Raw genomic sequence first — 25,879 nt, 5'->3', positions numbered from 1 at the left:
ATGCCACCACTGTTGTGGTAAAAGGCAGAGGGACGGGGGCTGGACCAATGGACAGAGCCGTGGATACAAGGACAGACCGTCCATGACATCAACATTATAGTTGAACCATGTTGAGGCTATGCAGTGTTTACGTTGACCTTCTTTTCCAAACCCTGGAGTAGAACAAGAGTATATTTTGGGTTCTGATGGGGTACGACAGTTGGATTTAACTCGAAGGCATTTACAAGTTATATTCTTCAAGGATCAATTGGTATATATATCATTATTGAAGAGAAAAATATATCTAGGAGATGGATGAACCTGACGCAGATGAACCGTTTAATGAGAGGAGAAACCGCTGTGAAGAAGTGAGGACGGAGACACATACAAACAGCAGTAAAACACAGAGCAGAAGCGTAGCTTTGGCGGCATCTACAGCAGTTTGGCAAACGAATACCTGGAAGTGGACTTGGAGACACTGATACTGGATGTTGATTAAAGGTAACAGAAATGTATTCCATCTAAACAAAGAAGCTGTTTGTTTTAAAAGTCTGTAGTCTCAACTCTATTTTAAAACTGGAGAAACGTTCCAATACGTTCTAGTACAGACTAATACTAATACTGTCTTCTGATTAAGGTGGTGTCTAAGATAACCTCAAACTAACCTTAACCTCAAACTAACCTTAACATAACATAATAATTCATTCTCCTATATTAACAATGGAACAATAGAGCAAATGAGACGTAAAATGTCAGCTAGAATCTGTGCGGCAGTCAGAGCAGAAGCATCAGAACCAGGAAATACCGACTGACGGCCCTGAAACATCCAGTCAAATACTAAATAACATTGGTAGTGGGTTTGAAAACAGGCAGTATTATAATAATAGAGTATCAGAGTGATACGAGGGGAAAAATACAAAGCATTATTACATTTCAAAATACAAAAGCATTTTAGCATTTTAAAGGTATATATATAAAAAATTAAATAAAAAAAAAGCACAGGAGGACATAGGTTGTATAAAATGGCACCCTAGTCCCTTTAGAGTGCAGAGGGCCCTGGTCAAAAGTAGTGAACTATACAGGGAATAGAGTAGCACTTCAGAAGCAGCCATAGTCTGGCGGTTCACAGTGATCTCTCCTCAGCTCAGATCAACGCCCCCCTGAAGGGACGTGATTGGATGTTCTGTCGTTGCCACCGGCAGCGGAGCCTGGCAAGTGGCGTGTCCCGAAGGTTCTCAAACTCGGAGAAACCCAGCTGGTTGAGAAGGTCGTACACCCCGGCCCTGGCTGCCACCTACAGGACAAACACAGGAGAGAAACACAATGTGTAAAGACCACAGCAGGAGAAACAGGAGAAACACAATGTGTAAAGACCACAGCAGGAGAAACACAATGTGTAAAGACCACAGCAGGAGAAACACAATGTGTAAAGACCACAGCAGGAGAAACACAATGTGTAAAGACCACAGCAGGAGAAACAGGAGAAACACAATGTGTAAAGACCACAGCAGGAGAAACACAATGTGTAAAGACCACAGCAGGAGAAACAGGAGAAACACAATGTGTAAAGACCACAGCAGGAGAAACACAATGTGTAAAGACCACAGCAGGAGAAACACAATGTGTAAAGACCACAGCAGGAGAAACAGGAGAAACACAATGTGTAAAGACCACAGCAGGAGAAACACAATGTGTAAAGACCACAGCAGGAGAAACAGGAGAAACACAATGTGTAAAGACCACAGCAGGAGAAACAGGAGAAACACAATGTGTAAAGACCACAGCAGGAGAAACACAATGTGTAAAGACCACAGCAGGAGAAACACAATGTGTAAAGACCACAGCAGGAGAAACAGGAGAAACACAATGTGTAAAGACCACAGCAGGAGAAACACAATGTGTAAAGACCACAGCAGGAGAAACAGGAGAAACACAATGTGTAAAGACCACAGCAGGAGAAACAGGAGAACAGCACAATGTGAAAGACCACAGCAGGAGAAACAGGAGAAACACAATGTGTAAAGACCACAGCAGGAGAAACACACAATGTGTAAAGACCACAGCAGGAGAAACAGGAAACACAATGTGTAAAGACCACAGCAGGAGAAACAGGAGAAACACAATGTGTAAAGACCACAGCAGGAGAAACAGGAGAAACACAATGTGTAAAGACCACAGCAGGAGAAACACAATGTGTAAAGACCACAGCAGGAGAAACACAATGTGTAAAGACCACAGCAGGAGAAACACAATGTGTAAAGACCACAGCAGGAGAAACACAATGTGTAAAGACCACAGCAGGACAAACACAATGTGTAAAGACCACAGCAGGAGAAACACAATGTGTAAAGACCACAGCAGGAGAAACACAATGTGTAAAGACCACAGCAGGAGAAACACAATGTGTAAAGACCACAGCAGGAGAAACACAATGTGTAAAGACCACAGCAGGAGAAACACAATGTGTAAAGACCACAGCAGGACCAAACAGGAGAAACACAATGTGTAAAGACCACAGCAGGAGAAACAGGAGAAACACAATGTATAAAGACCACAGCAGGAGAAACACAATGTGTAAAGACCACAGCAGGAGAAACAAAAACACAATGTATAAAGACCACAGCAGGAGAAACACAATGTGTAAAGACCACAGCAGGAGAAACAGGAGAAACACAATGACCACAGTGTGTAAAGACCACAGCAGGAGAAACAGGAGAAACACAATGTGTAAAGACCACAGCAGGAGAAACAGGAGAAACACAATGTGTAAAGACCACAGCAGGAGAAACACAATGTGTAAAGACCACAGCAGGAGACCACAGCAGGAAAACACAATGTGTAAAGACCACAGCAGGAGAAACACAATGTGTAAAGACCACAGCAGGACAAACAGGAGAAACACAATGTGTAAAGACCACAGCAGGAGAAACACAATGTGTAAAGACCACAGCAGGAGAAACAGGAGAAACACAATGTGTAAAGACCACAGCAGGAGAAACACAATGTGTAAAGACCACAGCAGGAGAAACAGGAGAAACACAATGTGTAAAGACCACAGCAGGAGAAACACAATGTGTAAAGACCACAGCAGGAGAAACACAATGTGTAAAGACCACAGCAGGAGAAACACAATGTATAAAGACCACAGCAGGAGAAACACAATGTGTAAAGACCACAGCAGGAGAAACAGGAGAAACACAATGTGTAAAGACCACAGCAGGAGAAACACAATGTGTAAAGACCACAGCAGGAGAAACAGGAGAAACACAATGTGTAAAGACCACAGCAGGAGAAACACAATGTGTAAAGACCACAGCAGGAGAAACAGGAGAAACACAATGTGTAAAGACCACAGCAGGAGAAACAGGAGAAACACAATGTGTAAAGACCACAGCAGGAGAAACAGGAGAAACACAATGTGTAAAGACCACAGCAGGAGAAACAGGAGAAACACAATGTGTAAAGACCACAGCAGGAGAAACAGGAGAAACACAATGTGTAAAGACCACAGCAGGAGAAACAGGAGAAACACAATGTGTAAAGACCACAGCAGGAGAAACACAATGTGTAAAGACCACAGCAGGAGAAACACAATGTGTAAAGACCACAGCAGGAGAAACAGGAGAAACACAATGTGTAAAGACCACAGCAGGAGAAACACAATGTGTAAAGACCACAGCAGGAGAAACACAATGTGTAAAGACCACAGCAGGACAAACACAATGTGTAAAGACCACAGCAGGAGAAACACAATGTGTAAAGACCACAGCAGGAGAAACAGGAGAAACACAATGTGTAAAGACCAGGAGAAACACACAATGTGAAACACAATAAAAGACCACAGCAGGAGAAACACAATGTGTAAAGACCACAGCAGGACCACACAATGTGTAAAGACCACAGCAGGAGAAACAGAGCAGAGCAGCCACCTGTGTAAAGACCACAGCAGGAAAACACAATGTGAAAGACAGCAGCAGGAGAGGAACACACAATGTGTAAAGACCACAGCAGGAGAAAAAGTTGGAGAAACACAATGTGTAAAGACCACAGGAGATACAAACAGGAGAAACACAATGTGACCCTGACCACAGCAGGAGAAACAGGAGAAACACACAGTTGTAAAGACCACAGCAGGAGAAATTCAGAAACACAATGTAAAGAAAACAATAGAAGACCAACTCTCAGCAGGAGAAACACCTGGAGAAACACACATGTGTAAAGACCACAGCTGGTCTCTGAAACAGGAGAAACACAATGTGTAAAGACCACAGGAGAAACAGGAGAAACACAATGTGTAAAGACCACAGCAGGAGAAACAGGAGTCTCTCTACACAATGTGTAAAGACCACAGCAGGAGAAACAGGGTCTCACAATGTGTGACCACTCTCAGGAGAAACAGGAGAAACACAATGGTCTCCTAAAGACCACAGGAGGAGAAACTACTGGAGAAACACAATGTTCTCTCTAAAGACCACAGCAGGAGAAACTCTCTCTGTGTGAGAAACACAACTGTCTCTCTTCTCGACACCTGGTCTCTCTCTCTAAACCTGACCACAGCTGGAGAAACCTGGAGAAACACCTGGTCTCTCTCTGTGCGACACCTGGTCTCTCTCTCTCTCTGTGCGACACCTGGTCTCTCTGTGCGACACCTGGTCTCTCTCTCTCTGTGCAACACCTGGTCTCTCTCTCTCACCTGGTCTCTCTCTCTGCGACACCTGTCTCTCTCTCTGCGCGACACCTGGTCTCTCTCTCTCTGTGCGACACCTGGTCTCTCTCTCTGTGTGACACCTGGTCTCTCTCTCTGCGACACCTGGTCTCTCTCTCTCTGTGCGAACCTGACCACAGCAGGAGTGACACCTGGTCTCACAATGTGTAAAGACCACAGCTGGAGAAACACAATGTGTAAAGACCACAGCACCTGGAGAAACACACATGTCTGTGAAGACTCACAGCAGTGAGAACCTGGTCTCTTACTCACTGCGACACCTGTTCTTATCACAATGACACCTGATAAATGAAATGTTATCTGCGACCACACCAGGAGGGAAACACAATGTGTAAAGACCACAGCAGGAGAAACCTGAGAAAATCAATGTGTGAAGACCTCTCTCAGGAGAAACCTGAGTCTCACTCTGTGTAAACCTGACCACAGCAGGAGAAACAGGAGAAACACAATGTGTAAAGACCACAGCAGGAGAAACACAATGTGTAAAGACCACAGCAGGACAAACCTGGTAACCTCTCCTCTGAGAAACACAATGTGTAAAGACCACAGCAAGGAGAAACAGGAGAAACACAATGTGTTAAAAGACCACATGGAGAAACACAATGTGTAAGACCACAGCAGGACAAACACAATGTGTAAAGACCACAGCAGGAGAAACACAATGTGTAAAGACCCTACAGTGCACTAGGAGAAACAGTTTACTTTAAAGAGAAACACAATGTGTAAAGACCACAGCAGGAGAAACAGGAGAAACACAATGTGTAAAGACCACAGCAAGGAGAAACAGGAGAAACACAATGTGTAAAGACCACAGCAGGAGAAACACAATGTGTAAAGACCACAGCAGGAGAAACAGGAGAAACACATGAACAGAACAGATAGCAATTCAAGAAGGATCCACACACAATGAGTAAAGACCAGAGCAGAGCAGCCACCTGGGAGAACCACAGCAGGAAGAACAGGAGAGACAGCTATTGGTTAGAAGACAGCTGGTTGAGGTCACCCACACAACCACAGCAGGAGACATTCATATAGTGCACTACTTTTGAAACAATTTCTTATTCCCTATAAGTAAGAACAGAGCCCTATATTCTGAAACATCAAAAGAGCATATTTTTATTTGTGAGTGATCTTTGACCAAAATTCAGTTATAGTGCATTTTTGAACTCTTACTTCATTTAGCTTATTCAATGTCCTGTTAACAGAGCCCTATATTCATTCCCTATATAGTGCACTACTTTTGACCAGGAGATACTTATTCCCTATATAGTGGTCAAGCCCTGATTTCTTATTCCCATAATGACCCTGAGCCCTTATTTCTTATTCCCTGTATAGTGAACACTTTTGATATATTCCTTATTCCCTATATAGTGCACTCCTTTTGACCAGAGCCCTATATTTCTTATTCCCTGAAGTGCAACTTTTGACAGAGCCCTATATTTCTTATTCCCTATATAGTACACTTTTTGATCAGAGCCCTATATTCAATTCCCTATATAGTGCATACTTTTGATTATATTTCTTATTCCCTATTGCACTAACCAGAGCCCTATATTCCTTATTCATATAGTGCACTACTTTGATCAGAGCCCTATATTCTTATTCCCTATATAGTGCACACCTTTTGATCAGAGCCCTATATTCCTTATTCCCTATATAGTGCACTACTTTTGACCAGAGCCCTATATTCCTTATTCCTATATAGTGCACTACTTTTGACCAGAGCCCTATATTCTTATTCCCTGTGTGCACTACTTTTGATCAGAGCCCTATATTCCTTATTCCCTATATAGTGCACACCTTTTGTCAGAGCCCTATATTCCTTATTCCCTATATAGTGCACTACTTTTGATCAGAGCCCTATATTCCTTATTCCCTATATAGTGCACTACTTTTGATCAGAGCCCTATATTCCTTATTCCCTATATAGTGCACTACTTTTGATCAGAGCCCTATATTCCTTATTCCCTATATAGTGCACTACTTTTGATCAGAGCCCTATATTCCTTATTCCCTATATAGTGCACTACTTTTGACCAGAGCCCTATATTCCTTATTCCCTATATAGTGCACTACTTTTGATCAGAGCCCTATATTCCTTATTCCCTATATAGTGCACTACTTTTGATCAGAGCCCTATATTCCTTATTCCCTATATAGTGCACACTACTTTTGATCAGAGCCCTATATTCCTTATTCCCTATATAGTGCACACTACTTTTGACCAGAGCCCTATATTCCTTATTCCCTATATAGTGCACACTACTTTTGACCAGAGCCCTATATTCCTTATTCCCTATATAGTGCACACTACTTTTGACCAGAGCCCTATATTCCTTATTCCCTATATAGTGCACACTACTTTTGATCAGAGCCCCTTTAGTCTGGAAAACCCAACCCGGCAACAGTGACTAGAGTCTGGGTTTCAATGACGGACTCGTTTGGCAACTTCTGGGGTGGGTCCTCTTCAGACAGGCAACTCTCCTAACAAATCACAAGCCACAACGTCACGATTCAAAACCAACGTTTCCAGGCAAAGCCTTTTTAGTGAAGGTAGTTGATGCACATTTGCCAGTAGCCAATCACAGAATGCACTCCTGAAAGAAAGAAAAAAAAACACTGATCTCCATCTTGCTAGTTACTATTTAGTATGTTATTTACGTGGACAGAGTAGAGATGTGGGCATGGCTGCTCTAAGCCAAAAGAGTCCATCATTGAAAGCAGATCCATGTCCCTGTTGCCTGGGGTTGGGCGTCCCAGACGAAGAGCCCTCTATAGATGCCATTTGGAACCCAGCCATTTCCAGTCTCTGCTGGAGGGTTGTTGGGTATGTGAAACATGCTGAAGGACCCATTGGGGAACAATGGTTGAGATAATCATTGTTTGGCAATATCCCTTATTACTCTTCAACCATTGATTATAGCTTAGAAAGCCAGCATTGTAGAGACAGCAAAGAGAGCAGACCTTGTGGTATAACGCTGTGGCCTTGTCTCTGACCTCGCTGTATAGAACGCTCTAATAGAATCCACATTATGTAGCACTGAAAGCATTTTCAACCGTCTACTATGTCACTGTTGGAGAAATATTTTTTTCTCAGCAAACTCAAGCAAGAATCCACGAGACCTTATCCATTCTGAGCTGATTCATACAGAACTAAACAAGATGTGCAGTTTCCATCAAATGGTGCAGCACGGCGCTGCTCACTATCCAGGAAACACAGAGACAAGTACATGGTCATTTAGCACACGCTCGTACCCAGAGGGACTTACAGTCGGGTGGTTCTCTCACCTTTAAGATGAACGCACTAATCAAAGTCAGTACCATACATCTGCAGTAAACAAATCGGCCCCAATGACCCATAGCTAACTGGAAACACTACAGAATGGGTCCAGCCAAACTGACCATGCAGCAGGTTTGATTCCCAACTGGCCCGAGAATCCATAGATTTAACATGGAAATAATTCCACTAAAGAATGGGTCCAGCAGGTCCATCAGTATGGCTCCAGGTCCATCAGTATGACTCCATCAGTATGGCTCCAGATCTATCAGTATGACTCCATCAGTATGGCTCCAGGTCCATCAGTATGACTCCATCAGTATGGCTCCAGGTCTATCAGTATGACTCCAGGTCTATCAGTATGACTCCATCAGTATGACTCCAGGTCCATCAGTATGGCTCCATCAGTATGGCTCCAGGTCCATCAGTATGACTCCATCAGTATGGCTCCAGGTCCATCAGTATGGCTCCAGGTCTATCAGTATGACTCCAGGTCCATCAGTATGGCTCCAGGTCCATCAGTATGACTCCATCAGTATGACTCCAGGTCCATCAGTATGGCTCCAGGTCCATCAGTATGACTCCATCAGTATGGCTCCAGGTCTATCAGTATGACTCCAGGTCCATCAGTATGGCTCCATCAGTATGGCTCCAGGTCCATCAGTATGGCTCCAGGTCCATCAGTATGGCTCCATCAGTATGACTCCAGGTCCATCAGTATGACTCCATCAGTATGACTCCAGGTCCATCAGTATGACTCCATCAGTATGACTCTAGGTCCATCAGTATGGCTCCAGGTCCATGAGTATGGCTCCAGGTCCATCAGTATGGCTCCATCAGTATGGCTCCAGGTCCATCAGTATGGCTCCAGGTCCATCAGTATGGCTCCAGGTCCATTCTGTTAAAAGGTTGCTTGGGGACTTAGCCCTTACTGGAGACCTCTGTGTGTCTGGGTGTTGGGGAGAGTGTGGGCCTCGGCTGATGGGTGTTGGGGAGCGTGTGGGCCTCGGCTGATGGGTGTTGGGGAGCGTGTGGGCCTCGGCTGATGGGTGTTGGGGAGCGTGTGGGTCTCGGCTGATGGGTGTTGGGGAGCGTGTGGGCCTCGGCTGATGGGTGTTGGGGAGCGTGTGGGTCTCGGCTGATGGGTGTTGGGGAGCGTGTGGGTCTCGGCTGATGGGTGTTGGGGAGGGTGTGGGCCTCGGCTGATGGGTGTTGGGGAGAGTGTGGGTCTCAGCTGATGGGTTTGGGGAGGGTGTGGGCCTCGGCTGATGGGTGTTGGGGAGGGTGTGGGCCTCGGCTGATGGGTGTTGGGGAGGGTGTGGGCCTCGGCTGATGGGTGTTGGGGAGCGTGTGGGCCTCAGCTGATGGGTGTTGGGGAGCGTGTGGGTCTCGGCTGATGGGTGTTGGGGAGCGTGTGGGCCTCAGCTGATGGGTGTTGGGGAGCGTGTGGGTCTCGGCTGATGGGTGTTGGGGAGCGTGTGGGCCTCGGCTGACTCAAGCCAAAGGTGAGCATCGCCGGTGAATAAAGTATTTCACCTCTTTCTTCCTCTCTCTCTCTCTGGAGTCAAAAAAATGAAGCCATCACAGACAGGAAGTAGTTTTTCCCTTTCTCTTCTTATGAAATGGTTTGCCCTCTGGGCCCTGGCTGAAGTGTGCCTGCCTGTGTGTTGTGTCTGTTCGGTGACTGACTGTCCAGTGTGTAGTTGTGATAGTGAACAAAGCTGGCAGACCTGGTCTTTCATCTCCTACTGAGAAGATCCCACAGGCCAATAGTCATTAGGAGCCTGGCGCCAATGCTAGTACAGGGGTAGTGAGGTGAGTAGGTGTGTGTGTGTGTGTGTCTGTGAGTTAGGGTCTTGTCCCACAGTCGACTATGTGAAAGGCCCCACATACCAGGCGGGTACGGTGAACAGGGAGGCCTCTGTAGCACACATCAAAATAGCTGGGCTGACTGATTGGCTGCCCCTCCGGGAGGCATCTGTGGCATCCGCCATACACAAACCTGTTCATTGTACAATGAACCACCTCACGTCTCGTCCGCAAAACAGGCATTTCAAATTTCCTCTGATAATTTTACTCTGATGCAACGAACCTACCGGTACATACAGTGGCAATGAGGCCTAGTTAATGATACGCATGTGGATGTTGCACACTGGTAGCTTTTTCAAATCTTTGGTTGACGTACCACTTCAACCTACACCGATGCATGGCAAAGGAATGTACTGGACTCCAACACACCCACACTCGCACACACACACTCGCACCCACACACACACGCACACGCACACGCACACGCACACGCACACACACGCACACACACACACACACACACACACACACACACACACACACACACACACACACACACACACACACACACACAACAGGCAAAGCATCAACACAGGACTAAGATGGAACGCTGTTTCTGACGCTCGTCGGATGTGGCAGGGCTTGCAAACTATCACGGATTACAAAGGGAAGCCCCAGTGATGCGAGCCTACCAGACGAGCTAAATGCCTTCTATGTTTGCTTTGAGGCAAGCAACACTGAAGCATGCATAAGTGCACCAGCTGTTCCAGACGGCGAGGCCAGACAGATTACCAGGATGCGTACTCCGAGTATATACTAACCAGCTAGCCTCACCCTGCCCTCTCCCTGACCTCAACCTCTCCCTGATCCAGTCTGTAATACCAACATGTTTCAAGAAGACCACCATAGTCCCTGTGTCCAAGAACGCCATGGTAACCTGTCTAAATGACTTATCGACCCATAGCACTTACATCTGTATCCATGAAATGCTTTGAAAGGCTGGTCATGGCTCACATCAACTCTATCATCCCAGACACCCTGGACCCACTCCAATTTGCATACCGCCCCAACAGATGATGCAATCTCTATTGCACTTCAAACTGCTCTCTCTCAACTGGATAAGAGAAACACCTATGTGAGAACGCTGTTCATTGGCTACAAGCTCAGCGTTCAACACCATAGTGCCCTCAAAGCTCATCACTAACTCAGGACCCTGGGACTGAACACCTCCCTCTGCAACTGGATCCTGGACTTCCTGTCGGGCCGCCCCCAGGTGGTCCGCCACACTGACCCTCAACACGAGGGCCCCTCAGGGGTGTGTGCTTAGTCCCCTCCTGTACTAGCTGTTCACCCACGACTGTGTGGCCGCGCACGACTCGAACTCCAACATTAAGTTTGCTGACGACACAAGTGTGGCAGGCCTGAACGCCAATGACGATGAGACAGCCAATAGGGAGGAGGTCAGAGATTAGGCTACCAGGAAAACAACCTTTCCCTCAACGTCTGCAAGTCAAAAGAGCTGATCGTGGGCTACAGCAAACAGATGGCCGAGCACGCCCAATCCACATCGAAGGGGCTGTAGAGGAGCGGGTTGCGAGCTTTAAGTTCATCGGTGTCCACATCACTAAGGAATTAACATGGTCCACACCAACACAGTCGTGAAGGCTGTGTTGGCGTTGCAACATTGCTCTCCCCGAAGGAGGATGACTAGCTGCATCAACAGTTGGTATGGTTCTACAGAGGGAAGTGCGTACAGCCCAGTAAATCACTGGGGCCGAGCTCCCTGCCATCCAGGACCTCTATATCAGGCGGTGTCAGAGGAAAGGCCCAGTACATCACTGGGGCTGAGCTCCCTGCCATCCAGGACCTCTATACCAGGCGGTGTCAGAGGAAAGGCCCAGTACATCACTGGGGCCGAGCTCCCTGCCATCCAGGACCTCTATACCAGGCGGTGTCAGAGGAAAGACCCAGTACATCACTGGGGCCGAGCTCCCTGCCATCCAGGACCTCTATACCAGGCGGTGTCAGAGGAAAGGCCCAGTACATCACTGGGGCCGAGCTCCCTGCCATCCAGGACCTCTATACCAGGCGGTGTCAGAGGAAAGGCCCAGTACATCACTGGGGCTGAGCTCCCTGCCATCCAGGACCTCTATACCAGGCGGTGTCAGAGGAAAGGCACAGTACATCACTGGGGCTGAGCTCCCTGCCATCCAGGACCTCTATACCAGGCGTGGTCAGAGGAAAGGCCCAGTACATCGCTGGGGCCGAGCTCCCTGCCATCCAGGACCTCTATACCAGGCGGTGTCAGAGGAAAGGCCCAGTACATCGCTGGGGCCGAGCTCCCTGCCATCCAGGACCTCTATACCAGGCGGTGTCAGAGGAAAGGCCCAGTACATCGCTGGGGCTGAGCTCCCTGCCATCCAGGACCTCTATACCAGGCGGTGTCAGAGGAAAGGCCCAGTACATCACTGGGGCTGAGCTCCCTGCCATCCAGGACCTCTATACCAGGCGGTGTCAGAGGAAAGGCCCAGTACATCACTGGGGCCGGCTCCCTGCCATCCAGGACCTCTATACCAGGCGGTGTCAGAGGAAAGGCCCAGTACATCGCTGGGGACGAGCTCCCTGCCATCCAGGACCTCTATACCAGGCGGTGTCAGAGGAAAGGCCCAGTACATCACTGGGGCTGAGCTCCCTGCCATCCAGGACCTCTATACCAGGCGGTGTCAGAGGAAAGGCCCAGTACATCACTGGGGCCGGCTCCCTGCCATCCAGGACCTCTATACCAGGCGGTGTCAGAGGAAAGGCCCAGTACATCACTGGGGCTGAGCTCCCTGCCATCCAGGACCTCTATACCGGGCGGTGTCAGAGGAAAGGCCCTAAACATTGTCAAAGACTCCAGCCACCCAGGTCATTGACTATTCTCTCTGATACCGCACAGCAAGCGGTACAGATGCACCAAGTCTGGAACCAACAGGACCCTGAACATCTTCTATCCCCAAGCCACAAGACTGCTAAATAGCTAACCAAATAGCTACCAGACTATCTGCATTGATCACATTTTGCCTCATCACATACGATGCTGCTACTGTCTATTATCTATCCTGATGCCGAGTCACTTTACCCCTACCTATATGTACATATAGGTAGGGGTAAATTACCTCGTACCATTACCTCGTACCCTTGCACATTGACTTGGTATTGGTACCCTGTGTATATAGCCATGTTATCGTTACTCATTGTGGATTTATTCCTTGTGTGATCATTTGTATATTGTTTTATCTGCATTGTTGGGAAGGGCCTGTAACTAGGCATTTCACTGTTAGCCTACACCAGTTTAAGAAGCATGTGACAAATAAGATGTGATTTCCCCCTGTTCTCTATGTGTGCTCAAAACACACAACCAAAGAATAACAACAGATCAAAGTTGTTGATGTGTTGTACAGTAGGAATATATATATATACGGAATCTAATGCATACATTTCCTCCTGCTCTCTGGTAGATAGTAGTGTCCGTCTGTGTGCTCATTTCCTCCTGCTCTCTGGTAGATAGTAGTGTCCGTCTGTGTGCTCATTTCCTCCTGCTCTCTGGTAGATAGTAGTGTCCGTCTGTGTGCTCATTTCCTCCTGCTCTCTGGTAGATAGTAGTGTCCGTCTGTGTGCTCATTTCCTCCTGCTCTCTGGTAGATGGTAGTGTCCGTCTGTGTGCTCATTTCCTCCTGCTCTCTGGTAGATAGTAGTGTCCGTCTGTGTGCTCATTTCCTCCTGCTCTCTGGTAGATAGTAGTGTCCGTCTGTGTGCTCATTTCCTCCTGCTCTCTGGTAGATAGTAGTGTCCGTCTGTGTGCTCATTTTCCTCCTGCTCTCTGGTAGATAGTAGTGTCCGTCTGTGTGCTCATTTTCCTCCTGCTCTCTGGTAGATAGTAGTGTCCGTCTGTGTGCTCATTTTCCTCCTGCTCTCTGGTAGATAGTAGTGTCCGTCTGTGTGCTCATTTTCCTCCTGCTCTCTGGTAGATAGTAGTGTCCGTCTGTGTGCTCATTTCCTCCTGCTCTCTGGTAGATAGTAGTGTCCGTCTGTGTGCTCATTTCCTAATGCTCTCTGGTAGATAGTAGTGTCCGTCTGTGTGCTCATTTCCTCCTGCTCTCTGGTAGATAGTAGTGTCCGTCTGTGTGCTCATTTCCTCCTGCTCTCTGGTAGATAGTAGTGTCCGTCTGTGTGCTCATTTTCCTCCTGCTCTCTGGTAGATAGTAGTGTCCGTCTGTGTGCTCATTTTCCTCCTGCTCTCTGGTAGATAGTAGTGTCCGTCTGTGTGCTCATTTTCCTCCTGCTCTCTGGTAGATAGTAGTGTCCGTCTGTGTGCTCATTTTCCTCCTGCTCTCTGGTAGATAGTAGTGTCCGTCTGTGTGCTCATTTCCTAATGCTCTCTGGTAGATAGTAGTGTCCGTCTGTGTGCTCATTTCCTCCTGCTCTCTGGTAGATAGTAGTGTCCGTCTGTGTGCTCATTTCCTCCTGCTCTCTGGTAGATAGTAGTGTCCGTCTGTGTGCTCATTTCCTCCTGCTCTCTGGTAGATAGTAGTGTCCGTCTGTGTGCTCATTTTCCTCCTGCTCTCTGGTAGATAGTAGTGTCCGTCTGTGTGCTCATTTTCCTCCTGCTCTCTGGTAGATAGTAGTGTCCGTCTGTGTGCTCATTTTCCTCCTGCTCTCTGGTAGATAGTAGTGTCCGTCTGTGTGCTCATTTTCCTCCTGCTCTCTGGTAGATAGTAGTGTCCGTCTGTGTGCTCATTTTCCTCCTGCTCTCTGGTAGATAGTAGTGTCCGTCTGTGTGCTAATTTCCTCCTGCTCTCTGGTAGATCGTAGTGTCCGTCTGTGTGCTCATTTCCTAATGCTCTCTGGTAGATAGTAGTGTCCGTCTGTGTGCTCATTTCCTCCTGCTCTCTGGTAGATAGTAGTGTCCGTCTGTGTGCTCATTTCCTCCTGCTCTCTGGTAGATAGTAGTGTCCGTCTGTGTGCTCATTTTCCTCCTGGTCTCTGGTAGATAGTAGTGTCCGTCTGTGTGCTCATTTTCCTCCTGCTCTCTGGTAGATAGTAGTGTCCGTCTGTGTGCTCATTTTCCTCCTGCTCTCTGGTAGATAGTAGTGTCCGTCTGTGTGCTCATTTTCCTCCTGCTCTCTGGTAGATAGTAGTGTCCGTCTGTGTGCTCATTTCCTAATGCTCTCTGGTAGATAGTAGTGTCCGTCTGTGTGCTCATTTCCTCCTGCTCTCTGGTAGATAGTAGTGTCCGTCTGTGTGCTCATTTCCTCCTGCTCTCTGGTAGATAGTAGTGTCCGTCTGTGTGCTCATTTCCTCCTGCTCTCTGGTAGATAGTAGTGTCCGTCTGTGTGCTCATTTCCTCCTGCTCTCTGGTAGATAGTAGTGTCCCGTCTGTGTGCTCATTTCCTCCTGCTCTCTGGTAGATAGTAGTGTCCGTCTGTGTGCTCATTTCCTCCTGCTCTCTGGTAGATAGTAGTGTCCGTCTGTGTGCTCATTTCCTCCTGCTCTCTGGTAGATAGTAGTGTCCGTCTGTGTGCTCATTTTCCTCCTGCTCTCTGGTAGATAGTAGTGTCCGTCTGTGTGCTCATTTCCTCCTGCTCTCTGGTAGATAGTAGTGTCCGTCTGTGTGCTCATTTCCTCCTGCTCTCTGGTAGATAGTAGTGTCCGTCTGTGTGCTCATTTCCTAATGCTCTCTAGATAATGTGGTTTGTTACTAGTTAATGGGGTTTGTTGCTAGATAATGTGGGTTTGTTACTAGTTAATGGGGTTTGTTGCTAGATAATAGGGTTAGATAATGTGTGTTTGTTGCTAAATAATGTAGTTTGCTGCTAGATAATGGATTTAGATAATGTGTGTTTGTTACTAGATAATGTGGGTTTGTTACTAATTAATGGGGTATGTTGCTAGATATTGTGGGTGTGTTATTAGTTAATGGGGTTTGTTGCTAGATAATGTGAGTTTGTTGCTAAATAATGTAGTTTGCTGCTAGATAATGGATTTAGATAATGTGTGTTTGTTACTAGATAATGTGGATGTTGTTAGATAATTTGGATTTGTTGCTCAATAATGACGCTTATTTGAGGATGGAAAGAGAGGACGTCTCCACTCTCTCACTTCAGTATCTTAACTAGTTATTTACAGATTATCTCATTTTGCTCTTTTGTAGCTTTGGCAACCATGTGTGTGTTTTCTATCCCAGTTCGCTCCTCTCCCTGAAGGCTTTACAGACGCTACCCACCCCTTGCAATCCTTCTAATTTAGTGTACCCTGCGCGCACAACCCAGGAGTTATTCCTGGCCTCCGGCAGCGGTTTGAACTGCCGATCTGCGGTCAAGAACACAGAGTTCATCTCAGCCTATGCTGCCCTTCAGTCCCTAGACTTTTTGGCCCTGACGGAGACATGGCTCACCCCAGAGAACACTGCTACTCCAGCTGCTCTCTCTTCATCTGACTACCTTTTTTCTCATAGTCTGAGAACATCTGGTCGTGGCGGTTGTGGAACAGGGCTACTCGTTTCTCCTAACTGGAGATTTTCTCTTCTCTCCCTCCTCACCTGTCCATCTCCTCATTTGAGTTCCATGCTGTCACTGTCTCTTGTCCACTCAAGCTTAATTTAACATTGTCATCTATCACCCACCAGGTGCCCTTAGAGAGTTCCTCAATGAGCTTGACACCTTGAAAATGTAATTTCTTGAAGATGGCTCACTGCTCTTCGTACTGGGCGGTTCAACCTCCTAACGTCTGCCTTAGATTCATTTCTTTCCAACTCTTTCTTTCCCCTCTTGTCTCTTCTGTTCTCATTCTTTCCCAGTCCCTAGAGGATGTTTGTCTACTAATCTTTCCCATCCTTGTCTCTTCTGTCCTCACTCTTTCCCAGTCACTAGAGGATGTTTGTCTACTAATCTTTACCCTCTTGTCTCTTCTGTCCTCACTCTTTCCCAGTCCCTAGAGGATGTTTGTCTACTAATCTTTCCCCTCTTGTCTCTTCTGTCCTCACTCTTTCCCAGTCACTAGAGGATGTTTGTCTACTAATCTTTCCCCTCTTGTCTCTTCTGTCCTCACTCTTTCCCAGTCCCTAGAGGATGTTTGTCTACTAATCTTTCCCCTCTTGTCTCTTCTGTCCTCACTCTTTCCCAGTCCCTAGAGGATGTTTGTCTACTAATCTTTCCCCTCTTGTCTCTTCTGTTCTCACTCTTTCCCAGTCCCTAGAGGATGTTTGTCTACTAATCTTTCCCCTCGTGTCTCTTCTGTCCTCACTCTTTCCCAGTCCCTAGAGGATGTTTGTCTACTAATCTTTCCCCTCTTGTCTCTTCTGTCCTCACTCTTTCCCAGTCCCTAGAGGATGTTTGTCTACTAATCTTTCCCCTCTTGTCTCTTCTGTCCTCACTCTTTCCCAGTCCCTAGAGGATGTTTGTCTACTAATCTTTCCCCTCTTGTCTCTTCTGTCCTCACTCTTTCCCAGTCCCTAGAGGATGTTTGTCTACTAATCTTTCCCCTCTTGTCTCTTCTGTCCTCACTCTTTCCCAGTCCCTAGAGGATGTTTGTCTACTAATCTTTCCCCTCTTGTCTCTTCTGTCCTCACTCTTTCCCAGTCCCTAGAGGATGTTTGTCTACTAATCTTTCCCCTCTTGTCTCTTCTGTCCTCACTCTTTCCCAGTCCCTAGAGGATGTTTGTCTACTAATCTTTCCCCTCTTGTCTCTTCTGTCCTCACTCTTTCCCAGTCCCTAGAGGATGTTTGTCTACTAATCTTTCCCCTCTTGTCTCTTCTGTCCTCACTCTTTCCCAGTCCCTAGAGGATGTTTGTCTACTAATCTTTCCCCTCTTGTCTCTTCTGTCCTCACTCTTTCCCAGTCCCTAGAGGATGTTTGTCTACTAATCTTTCCCCTCTTGTCTCTTCTGTCCTCACTCTTTCCCAGTCCCTAGAGGATGTTTGTCTACTAATCTTTCCCCTCTTGTCTCTTCTGTCCTCACTCTTTCCCAGTCCCTAGAGGATGTTTGTCTACTAATCTTTCCCCTCTTGTCTCTTCTGTTCTCACTCTTTCCCAGTCCCTAGAGGATGTTTGTCTACTAATCTTTCCCCTCTTGTCTCTTCTGTCCTCACTCTTTCCCAGTCCCTAGAGGATGTTTGTCTACTAATCTTTCCCCTCTTGTCTCTTCTGTTCTCACTCTTTCCCAGTCCCTAGAGGATGTTTGTCTACTAATCTTTCCCCTCTTGTCTCTTCTGTCCTCACTCTTTCCCAGTCCCTAGAGGATGTTTGTCTACTAATCTTTCCCCTCTTGTCTCTTCTGTCCTCTTTCCCAGTCCCTAGAGGATGTTTGTCTACTAATCTTTCCCCTCTTGTCTCTTCTGTTCTCACTCTTTCCCAGTCCCTAGAGGATGTTTGTCTACTAATCTTTCCCCTCTTGTCTCTTCTGTTCTCACTCTTTCCCAGTCCCTAGAGGATGTTTGTCTACTAATCTTTCCCCTCTTGTCTCTTCTGTTCTCACTCTTTCCCAGTCCCTAGAGGATGTTTGTCTACTAATCTTTCCCCTCTTGTCTCTTCTGTTCTCACTCTTTCCCAGTCCCTAGAGGATGTTTGTCTACTAATCTTTCCCCTCTTGTCTCTTCTGTCCTCAGAGTCCCTAGAGGATGTTTGTCTACTAATCTTTCCCCTCTTGTCTCTTCTGTCCTCACTCTTTCCCAGTCCCTAGAGGATGTTTGTCTACTAATCTTTCCCCTCTTGTCTCTTCTGTCCTCACTCTTTCCCAGTCCCTAGAGGATGTTTGTCTACTAATCTTTCCCCTCTTGTCTCTTCTGTTCTCACTCTTTCCCAGTCCCTAGAGGATGTTTGTCTACTAATCTTTCCCCTCTTGTCTCTTCTGTCCTCACTCTTTCCCAGTCCCTAGAGGATGTTTGTCTACTAATCTTTACCCTCTTGTCTCTTCTGTTCTCACTCTTTCCCAGTCCCTACAGGATGTTTGTCTACTAATCTTTCCCCTCTTGTCTCTTCTGTTCTCACTCTTTCCCAGTCCCTAGAGGATGTTTGTCTACTAATCTTTCCCCTCTTGTCTCTTCTGTCCTCACTCTTTCCCAGTCCCTAGAGGATGTTTGTCTACTAATCTTTCCCCTCTTGTCTCTTCTGTTCTCACTCTTTCCCAGTCCCTAGAGGATGTTTGTCTACTAATCTTTACCCTCTTGTCTCTTCTGTTCTCACTCTTTCCCAGTCCCTAGAGGATGTTTGTCTACTAATCTTTCCGCATCCTACGACTCGCCATGTCCCCTTTCCTCCTGGTCGACCATCTCTGGAGACCTTTTCCCATTCCTCACTTCCCTCAACAACTGCAGAACAGGACTGCAGGCAGTTGACGAAAATGGAGGAAAACTAAACTTCTAAAATACCTATTATCCTTTCACTCCCTCCTCTCTACCTTCTCTTCCTGTGTATCCACTGCTAAAGCCACTTTATGTCACTCTACATTTTAAGCTTCTGCCTCTAACCCTAGGAAACTCTTTCCACCTTCTCCTCCCTCCGTAATCTTCCACCCCCCCCCTCCCTCTCTGCGGATGACTTTGTCAACCACTTTGAAAAGAAGGTTTACAACATCCGCTCCTCATTCACTCAGCCTATTGAGTCCACTGGTCCCACTCACACATAACTACCCTACGCCTTGACCTCTTTCTCCTCTCTCTCTTCAAATTAAATCCTGCGACTAGTGGGGGTCCGGCTGCCCAACAACCTGCCCGCTCAACCCCATCCCCTCCTCCCTTCTCCAGACAATCTCTGGTGACCTTCAACCATTCCTCACTTCTCTCATCAACTCCTCCCTGACCACTGGCTGTGTCCCCTCACTTCAGAATGGCCTGGGTCGCTCCCCTCCTCAAGAAATCAACACTCAACCCCTCTAATGCAAAACACTAGACAGGCATCCATTCGTCCTTTTCTTTACAAAACACTCTGACCAATTTTCGGGTATTATTATTATTTTACATCATTTAGCAGACGCTCTTTAGTGAGTGGACACCATTTTCTCCCTTCTCTCCACCCTCTCGGGGCTGGGCGTTTCAGGCTCTGCACACACTCCTAGACTGCATCCTATCTAGTAGGCCACTCCTACTAGGTGACGTGGAGAGGATCTGTGTCTGCACCACGTACTCTCACGAGCTACAGCAGTTTGTCAGGCCATTAGACATCCCGAAAATCTGTCTTCTGTGGGACCGAACGGTGGGAAGATGAGACCCATGAACATGATGGTTGTCACAGGATTGCCTGAAGGTAACTTGTACCGGTTATATATATATATAAACATATATATAGTTAAGCCTTATTCTAAAATGTATTCAATTGTTTGTTTTTTTCCTCATCAAGCTTTGATCGGGTTCAAGTCCGGGCTCTGGCTGGGCCACTCAAGGACATTCAGAGACTTGTCCAGAAGCCATTCCTGCGTTGTCTTGGCTGTGTGCTTATGGTCATTGTCCTGTTGAAAGGTGAACCCTAGCCTCAGTCTGGCTGGGCGGCAAGCTCTTGGTGGTTTCAACTTCTTCCATTTAAGAATGATGGGAGGCCACTTCTTGGGGATCTTCAATGCTGTAGACACTTTTTGGTACCCTTCCCCAGATCTGTGCCTCGACACAATCGACACAGTCTCTGAGCTCTACGGACAATTCCTTATACCTCATGGCTTGGTCTTTGCTCTGACATGCACTGTCAAATATAAACAGGTCTGTGCCTTTCCAAATCTTGTCCAATCAATTGAATTTACCACAGGTGAAATCCAATCAAGTTGTAGAAACATCTCAAGGACGATCCATGGAAACAGGATGCACCTGAGCTCAATTTCGAGTCTGATAGCAAAGGGTCTGAATAGTTATGTAATAGTTTTTTTTTTTATACATTGGCAAAGAAATTCTAAAAACCTGTTTTCGCTTTGTTATTATATTGTGTGTAGATTGATGGAGAAAAAAAATATTCAATCCATTTTAGAACAAGGCTGTAACATAACAAAATGTGGAAAAAGTCAAGGTGTCTGAATACTTTCCAAATGCACGGTACGTTCCTCTCGGTTTCTTGGCCCTTTCAAGATCAGCTACCTTGTCCTTGAACCTCAGGAACTTGACCACTATCGGTCTGGGCCTGTCACTTGGGCCAGTGGTGGGTTTTCCAGTCCTGTGGGCGCGCTCCACCTCAATCCTCCTGTGGTCCATCTTCATTTACCTCACTTTGTCCTCAGACTCTGTCCAGGTCTCATGTGGAGATTCTGCAATTCCGTCTACAACCATGTTGTTCCGTCTTGACTGTACCTCGAGTCTGATTTCTCTGTCATTGTTATCATGGATTCACAGACAGAACTGATGTCCTCTCTCAATTACTTAGATTGCGGTCATCTTGTCATCCTCCTGCTTTCACGCCCTGACCTTAGAGAGCCTTTTTATGTCTCTATTTGGATTGGTCAGGGTGTGATTTGGGGTGGGCATTCTATGATTTTGTGTTTCTATGTTTTGGCTGGGTATGGTTCTCAATCAGGGACAGCTGTCCATCGTTGTCTCTGATTGGGAACCATACTTAGGTAGCCCTCTTTCCCTCCTTTCGTTGTGGGTAGTTGACTTTGTTAGATGCATCATAGCCTAAGTTAAGCTTCACGGTCGTTTCCTTGGCGACCTAATAAACAGAAATGTACGCTCACCACGCTGCACCTTGGTCTTCTCCCAGCCACGGCCGTGACACACTGCAACAGTTCTTCAGGTCCTGGATGTCTCTGGTCAGGTCGTTCACTCTTTTATTAGTTGAATCCACCAGTATTTGGACAAAACACTTGAAGCTATTTTCTTGTCGTGGTAACAACTGCTTGTAGAACTCTTTTTGTTCAATTTTAAGATCCTTTACCTGTGATAGAGAGACACCACTGTTCTCAATGGTACACCTGGCGGCTTTGGTCTTTGTCATGGTAGCTATCAACGTAGGTTACACTGTTACTCCTCACAGTTCCAGACAGGGCAGGTCACAGAGAAGATTGAAAACAACAAACAAACAAACAGCAGGGATCTAGACAGTCACAAACCCGGGACAATCCGCGGTCCCAGCCACAATGGCTAACCTTGTCGCGAGCTGCGTTCAAGCCCTCAAGAAAACCCTGCCAACTTGATAGCTAGCTGCTACGCCAAATAACTCCTCAGACCCGGCCTTGGTCGGGAGGTCCCCTGGACAGAGTAGTAGTAGTCCCAGCACCTGATGCCAACTGCATCGCGGGATCCAAAACTCAAAAGTTAGCAAAAGGGGGTTCAGCTCAATATCAGGAAGGTGTTCCTAATGTTTTGTTAACTCAAGTGTATCTTCCACCTAATCATAACAGGAAGGATATCGCCCCAAACCGACTGAGCGAACCACCGACCTCACATATTTCTGTATTCAACAACTGTTTTCATTAGCAATCGTTCCGGTCTATTTTTGTAATTCAATGTTTTTATAGTGGAACGAAGGATCTGTTCAAATCGGTTTATTCCAGCTCAGGGACAGGAGGAACAGGGGCGGAGAACATCGGTCATATTAACATTAGGATGTTTTAAAGTTGGATCCCCTTTTGGGTTGTTATTGCTGCTCCACTGTTTATAACAGGAGGCTGGTGAAGGTAAGGACAGTAATACCTACGACTAAATCACTGACTAAATCACCGATCTTAGTCTAACATATTGTCTATAACAGGAGGATGGTGAAGGTAAGGACAGTAATACCTACGACTAAATCACAGATCTTAGTCTAACATATTGTAATGACAGATTCATGTGCGTCTTCAGCCTGAATAGAGCCTGACATTTTATATTTAACTAGGCAAGTCTAGTTAAATCTGTTTATAGCCCATCCAACTACCTCATCCCCATATTGTTATTTATTTAGTCTAACATTTGTCTATCACAGAGGAGGATGGTGAAGGTAAGGACTCTACTTGCACTTCATCTTCTGATCTTCACTCCAACATCTCTCTATATATTCATCTTCTGCACATCTATCACTAAATCCAGTATCTCTACTAACATATTCATAAGAGGAGGATTCTGCACATCTATCACCCCAAATATCTTAGTTGCATATTCATCTATAAGCACATCTGAACCCCAGTATCTCTACTAAATCACTTCTGCATCTACTCAACATATTCTCTATAACTTCTGCACATCTATCACCCTTAGTATCTCTACTTGCATATTCATCTTCTGCAACATCTATCACCCCAGTATCTCTACTTGCATATTCATCTTGCACATCTATCACATGTTCTGTCTATAAGAGGAGGATGGTGAAGCAGTAATACATCTTCTCACCGATCTTAGTCTAACATGTTCTCTATAACATGCATATTCATCTTCTGCACATCTATCACCCCAGTATCTCTACTTGCATATTCATCTTGGTGACATCTATCACCCCAGTATCTCTACTTGCATATTCAGGAGGATCTGCACATCTATCACCCCAGTATCTCTACTTGCATATTCATCTATAAGAGGAGGCTCTATCAGGACAGTAATATGACTAAATCATTCATCTTCTCACATCTATCACCCCAGTATGGTCTACTTGCATATTCACTTCTGCACATCTATCACCCCAGTTCTCTATACTTGCATATTCATCTAATGCCTACATCTATCACCCCAGTATCTCTATTCTAACTTGCATATCATCTGTCTATCACCCCAGTATCTCTACTTGCACATTCACCTTCTGCACATCTATCACCCCAGTATCTCTACTTGCATATTCATCTGGTGAAGGTGCACATCTATCACCCCAGTATCTCTACTTAAGCATATTCATCTTCTGCACAAATCTATCACTAACAGTATCTCTATAACATTCACCTTCTGCACATCTATCACACCAGTATCTCTACTTGCATATTCATCTAAGGTGCACATCTATCACTCCAGTATCTCTACATTCATCTTCTGGTCATCTTCTACTTGCACATCATCTTCTGCATCTTACTCCAGTATCTCTACTTGCATCTATCATATATCTCTATCACCGATCTCTTCTGCACATCTATCACCCCAGTATCTCTAAATGCACATTCATCTAACTGCACATCTATCACCCCAGTATCTCTACTTGCACATTCATCTACTGCACATCTATCACCCCAGTATCTCTACTTGCACATTCATCTACTCACATCTATCTAACAGTATCTCTATTGCACATTCATCTTCTGCACAGTCTATCACTCCAGTCACCTACTTGCTAACATTCATCTATAAGAGGAGGCTGCACATCTATCACTAAAGTATCTCTATCTTAGCTACATGTCCAATCTATAACATGACATCTATCACTCCAGTATCTCTAAATACATTTATCTTCTGCACATCTATAACAGGAGGATGGTGAAGGTAAGGACAGTCTATGACTAAATCTATCTTACTGTACATCTAACATGTTGTCTATAACAGGAGGATGGTCATCTAAGGACATCTATGACTAAATCACAGTATCTCTACTTGCATGTTGTCATAAGAGGAGGATACTGCACATCTATCACTAAATACTGATCTACTCCATGGTCTATAAGGGAGGATCTATCACCCCAGTATCTCTACTTACACATTCACCTTCTGCACATCTAACCCCATAAGAGTTGCTACTTGGACATTCCTCTTCTGCACAGGGTAACACCCCAGTATCTCTGCCTTCATCTGAATGGAACCTGACATTTATCACCCCAGTATCTCTAGTTAAACCTTCATCTACTGCACATCTATCACCCCAGTATCTCTACTGTTCCTACACATTCATCTTCTGCACAGTCTATCACCCACTGTTCTAGGAACAGTGGGTAACTGTCTAGGTAGTCAGTGGGTAATTCATCTTCAGGGGCAGATCTATCACAGTTCTTACCTTGCACTTCATCTACTGCACATCTACATTTGGCTACTTATTTCACCTTCTGCACAGGATCTATCACCCCAGTCTCTACTTGCACATTCATCTACTGCACATCTATCACCCCAAGATAAACTCTAGTGTTAACATATTGGAAACTAGATGACATCACATGTTACATGTATCTCTACTTACAAATTCACACTTCTGAAACATCTATCACCTCCAGTATCTCTATTGCATATTCATCTACTGCACATCTATCACCCCAGTATCTCTACTTGCAAACATTCATCTTCTGCACATTCACCCCAGTATCTCTACTTACACATTCATCTGTCTGCACATCTACATTCTCCAGTATCTCTACTTGCACATTCATCTACTGCACATCTATCACTGTGCCAGTATCTCTACTTGCATATTCATCTACTGCACATCTATCACTCCAGTATCTCTAGCTGCTACTGCAATCTATCACTCCCATTCTCTTCTGCACTTTCATCTAGCTGCTGGGATTGATTCACCTCCAGCCTCTCTACTTGCACATTCATTGATTCTCACCCCAGTATCTCTACTTGCACATTCATCTATTCTCATTCTATCCTCCAGTATCTCTACTTGCAGTCTTCATCTACTGCACATCTATCACTCCCAGTAGCTACTTGCACCATTCATCTACTGCACATCTATCACTCCAGTATCTCTGATTCCATTCATCTGGCCTCTGTCTGACAGTCTATCATTCTCAGCTGGCCTTGTATTCATCTTCTGCAAATTCTTCACCCAGTACCATGTCTACTGCTTCAAACTGCACATTCCTCAGCCCAGTATTCCTTGCACATTCATCTAGCTGCTGAATCACCCAGTTGATTCTCAGCTGGCCTTCTGCACATCTAACCTGCTCTCTCCTTGCCCATTCATCTATTCTCAGCTCTATCCTTGTAGCCTGCTAGGATTGATTCATCTACTGCACATCTAGTCACCCCAGATTCTAGCTGGCCTTATCCCATCTTCTGCAGATTCACCAGCTGGCCTATCTCTAGACCATTCATCTTCTGCACATCTATCACTTCCAGTCTTCCTTGCAGATTCACCATTCCCATTCATTCCTCACTGGCCAGTATCTCTAGTTTACATTCATCTACTGCCCATTGATTCCCAGTATCTCTTGTCTTGCACCTATTTACATTTCTCACATCTAT

General features: G+C 45.9%; 1 protein-coding gene across 1 annotated transcript in view; it reads right to left on the bottom strand.

Annotated features, from left to right (window-relative positions):
- Nucleotides 1–293: 293 nt before the first annotated feature.
- pald1a (phosphatase domain containing paladin 1a) overlaps nt 294–25,879 on the bottom strand; it is a gene marked incomplete at its 5' end in the record, with an annotated part of 152,399 nt that continues 126,813 nt past the window's right edge. The window contains one exon of the mRNA XM_052506094.1: nt 294–1,273. Within this exon, the coding sequence (XP_052362054.1) occupies nt 1,124–1,273 (150 nt within the window). The remainder of the gene's footprint in view (nt 1,274–25,879) is intronic.

This window comes from Oncorhynchus keta, unplaced genomic scaffold, assembly GCF_023373465.1.
Source record: "Oncorhynchus keta strain PuntledgeMale-10-30-2019 unplaced genomic scaffold, Oket_V2 Un_contig_2549_pilon_pilon, whole genome shotgun sequence".
In the NCBI taxonomy this organism is placed as follows: Eukaryota; Metazoa; Chordata; class Actinopteri; order Salmoniformes; family Salmonidae; genus Oncorhynchus; species Oncorhynchus keta.
This window is presented reverse-complemented; position numbering and strand designations above follow the sequence as displayed.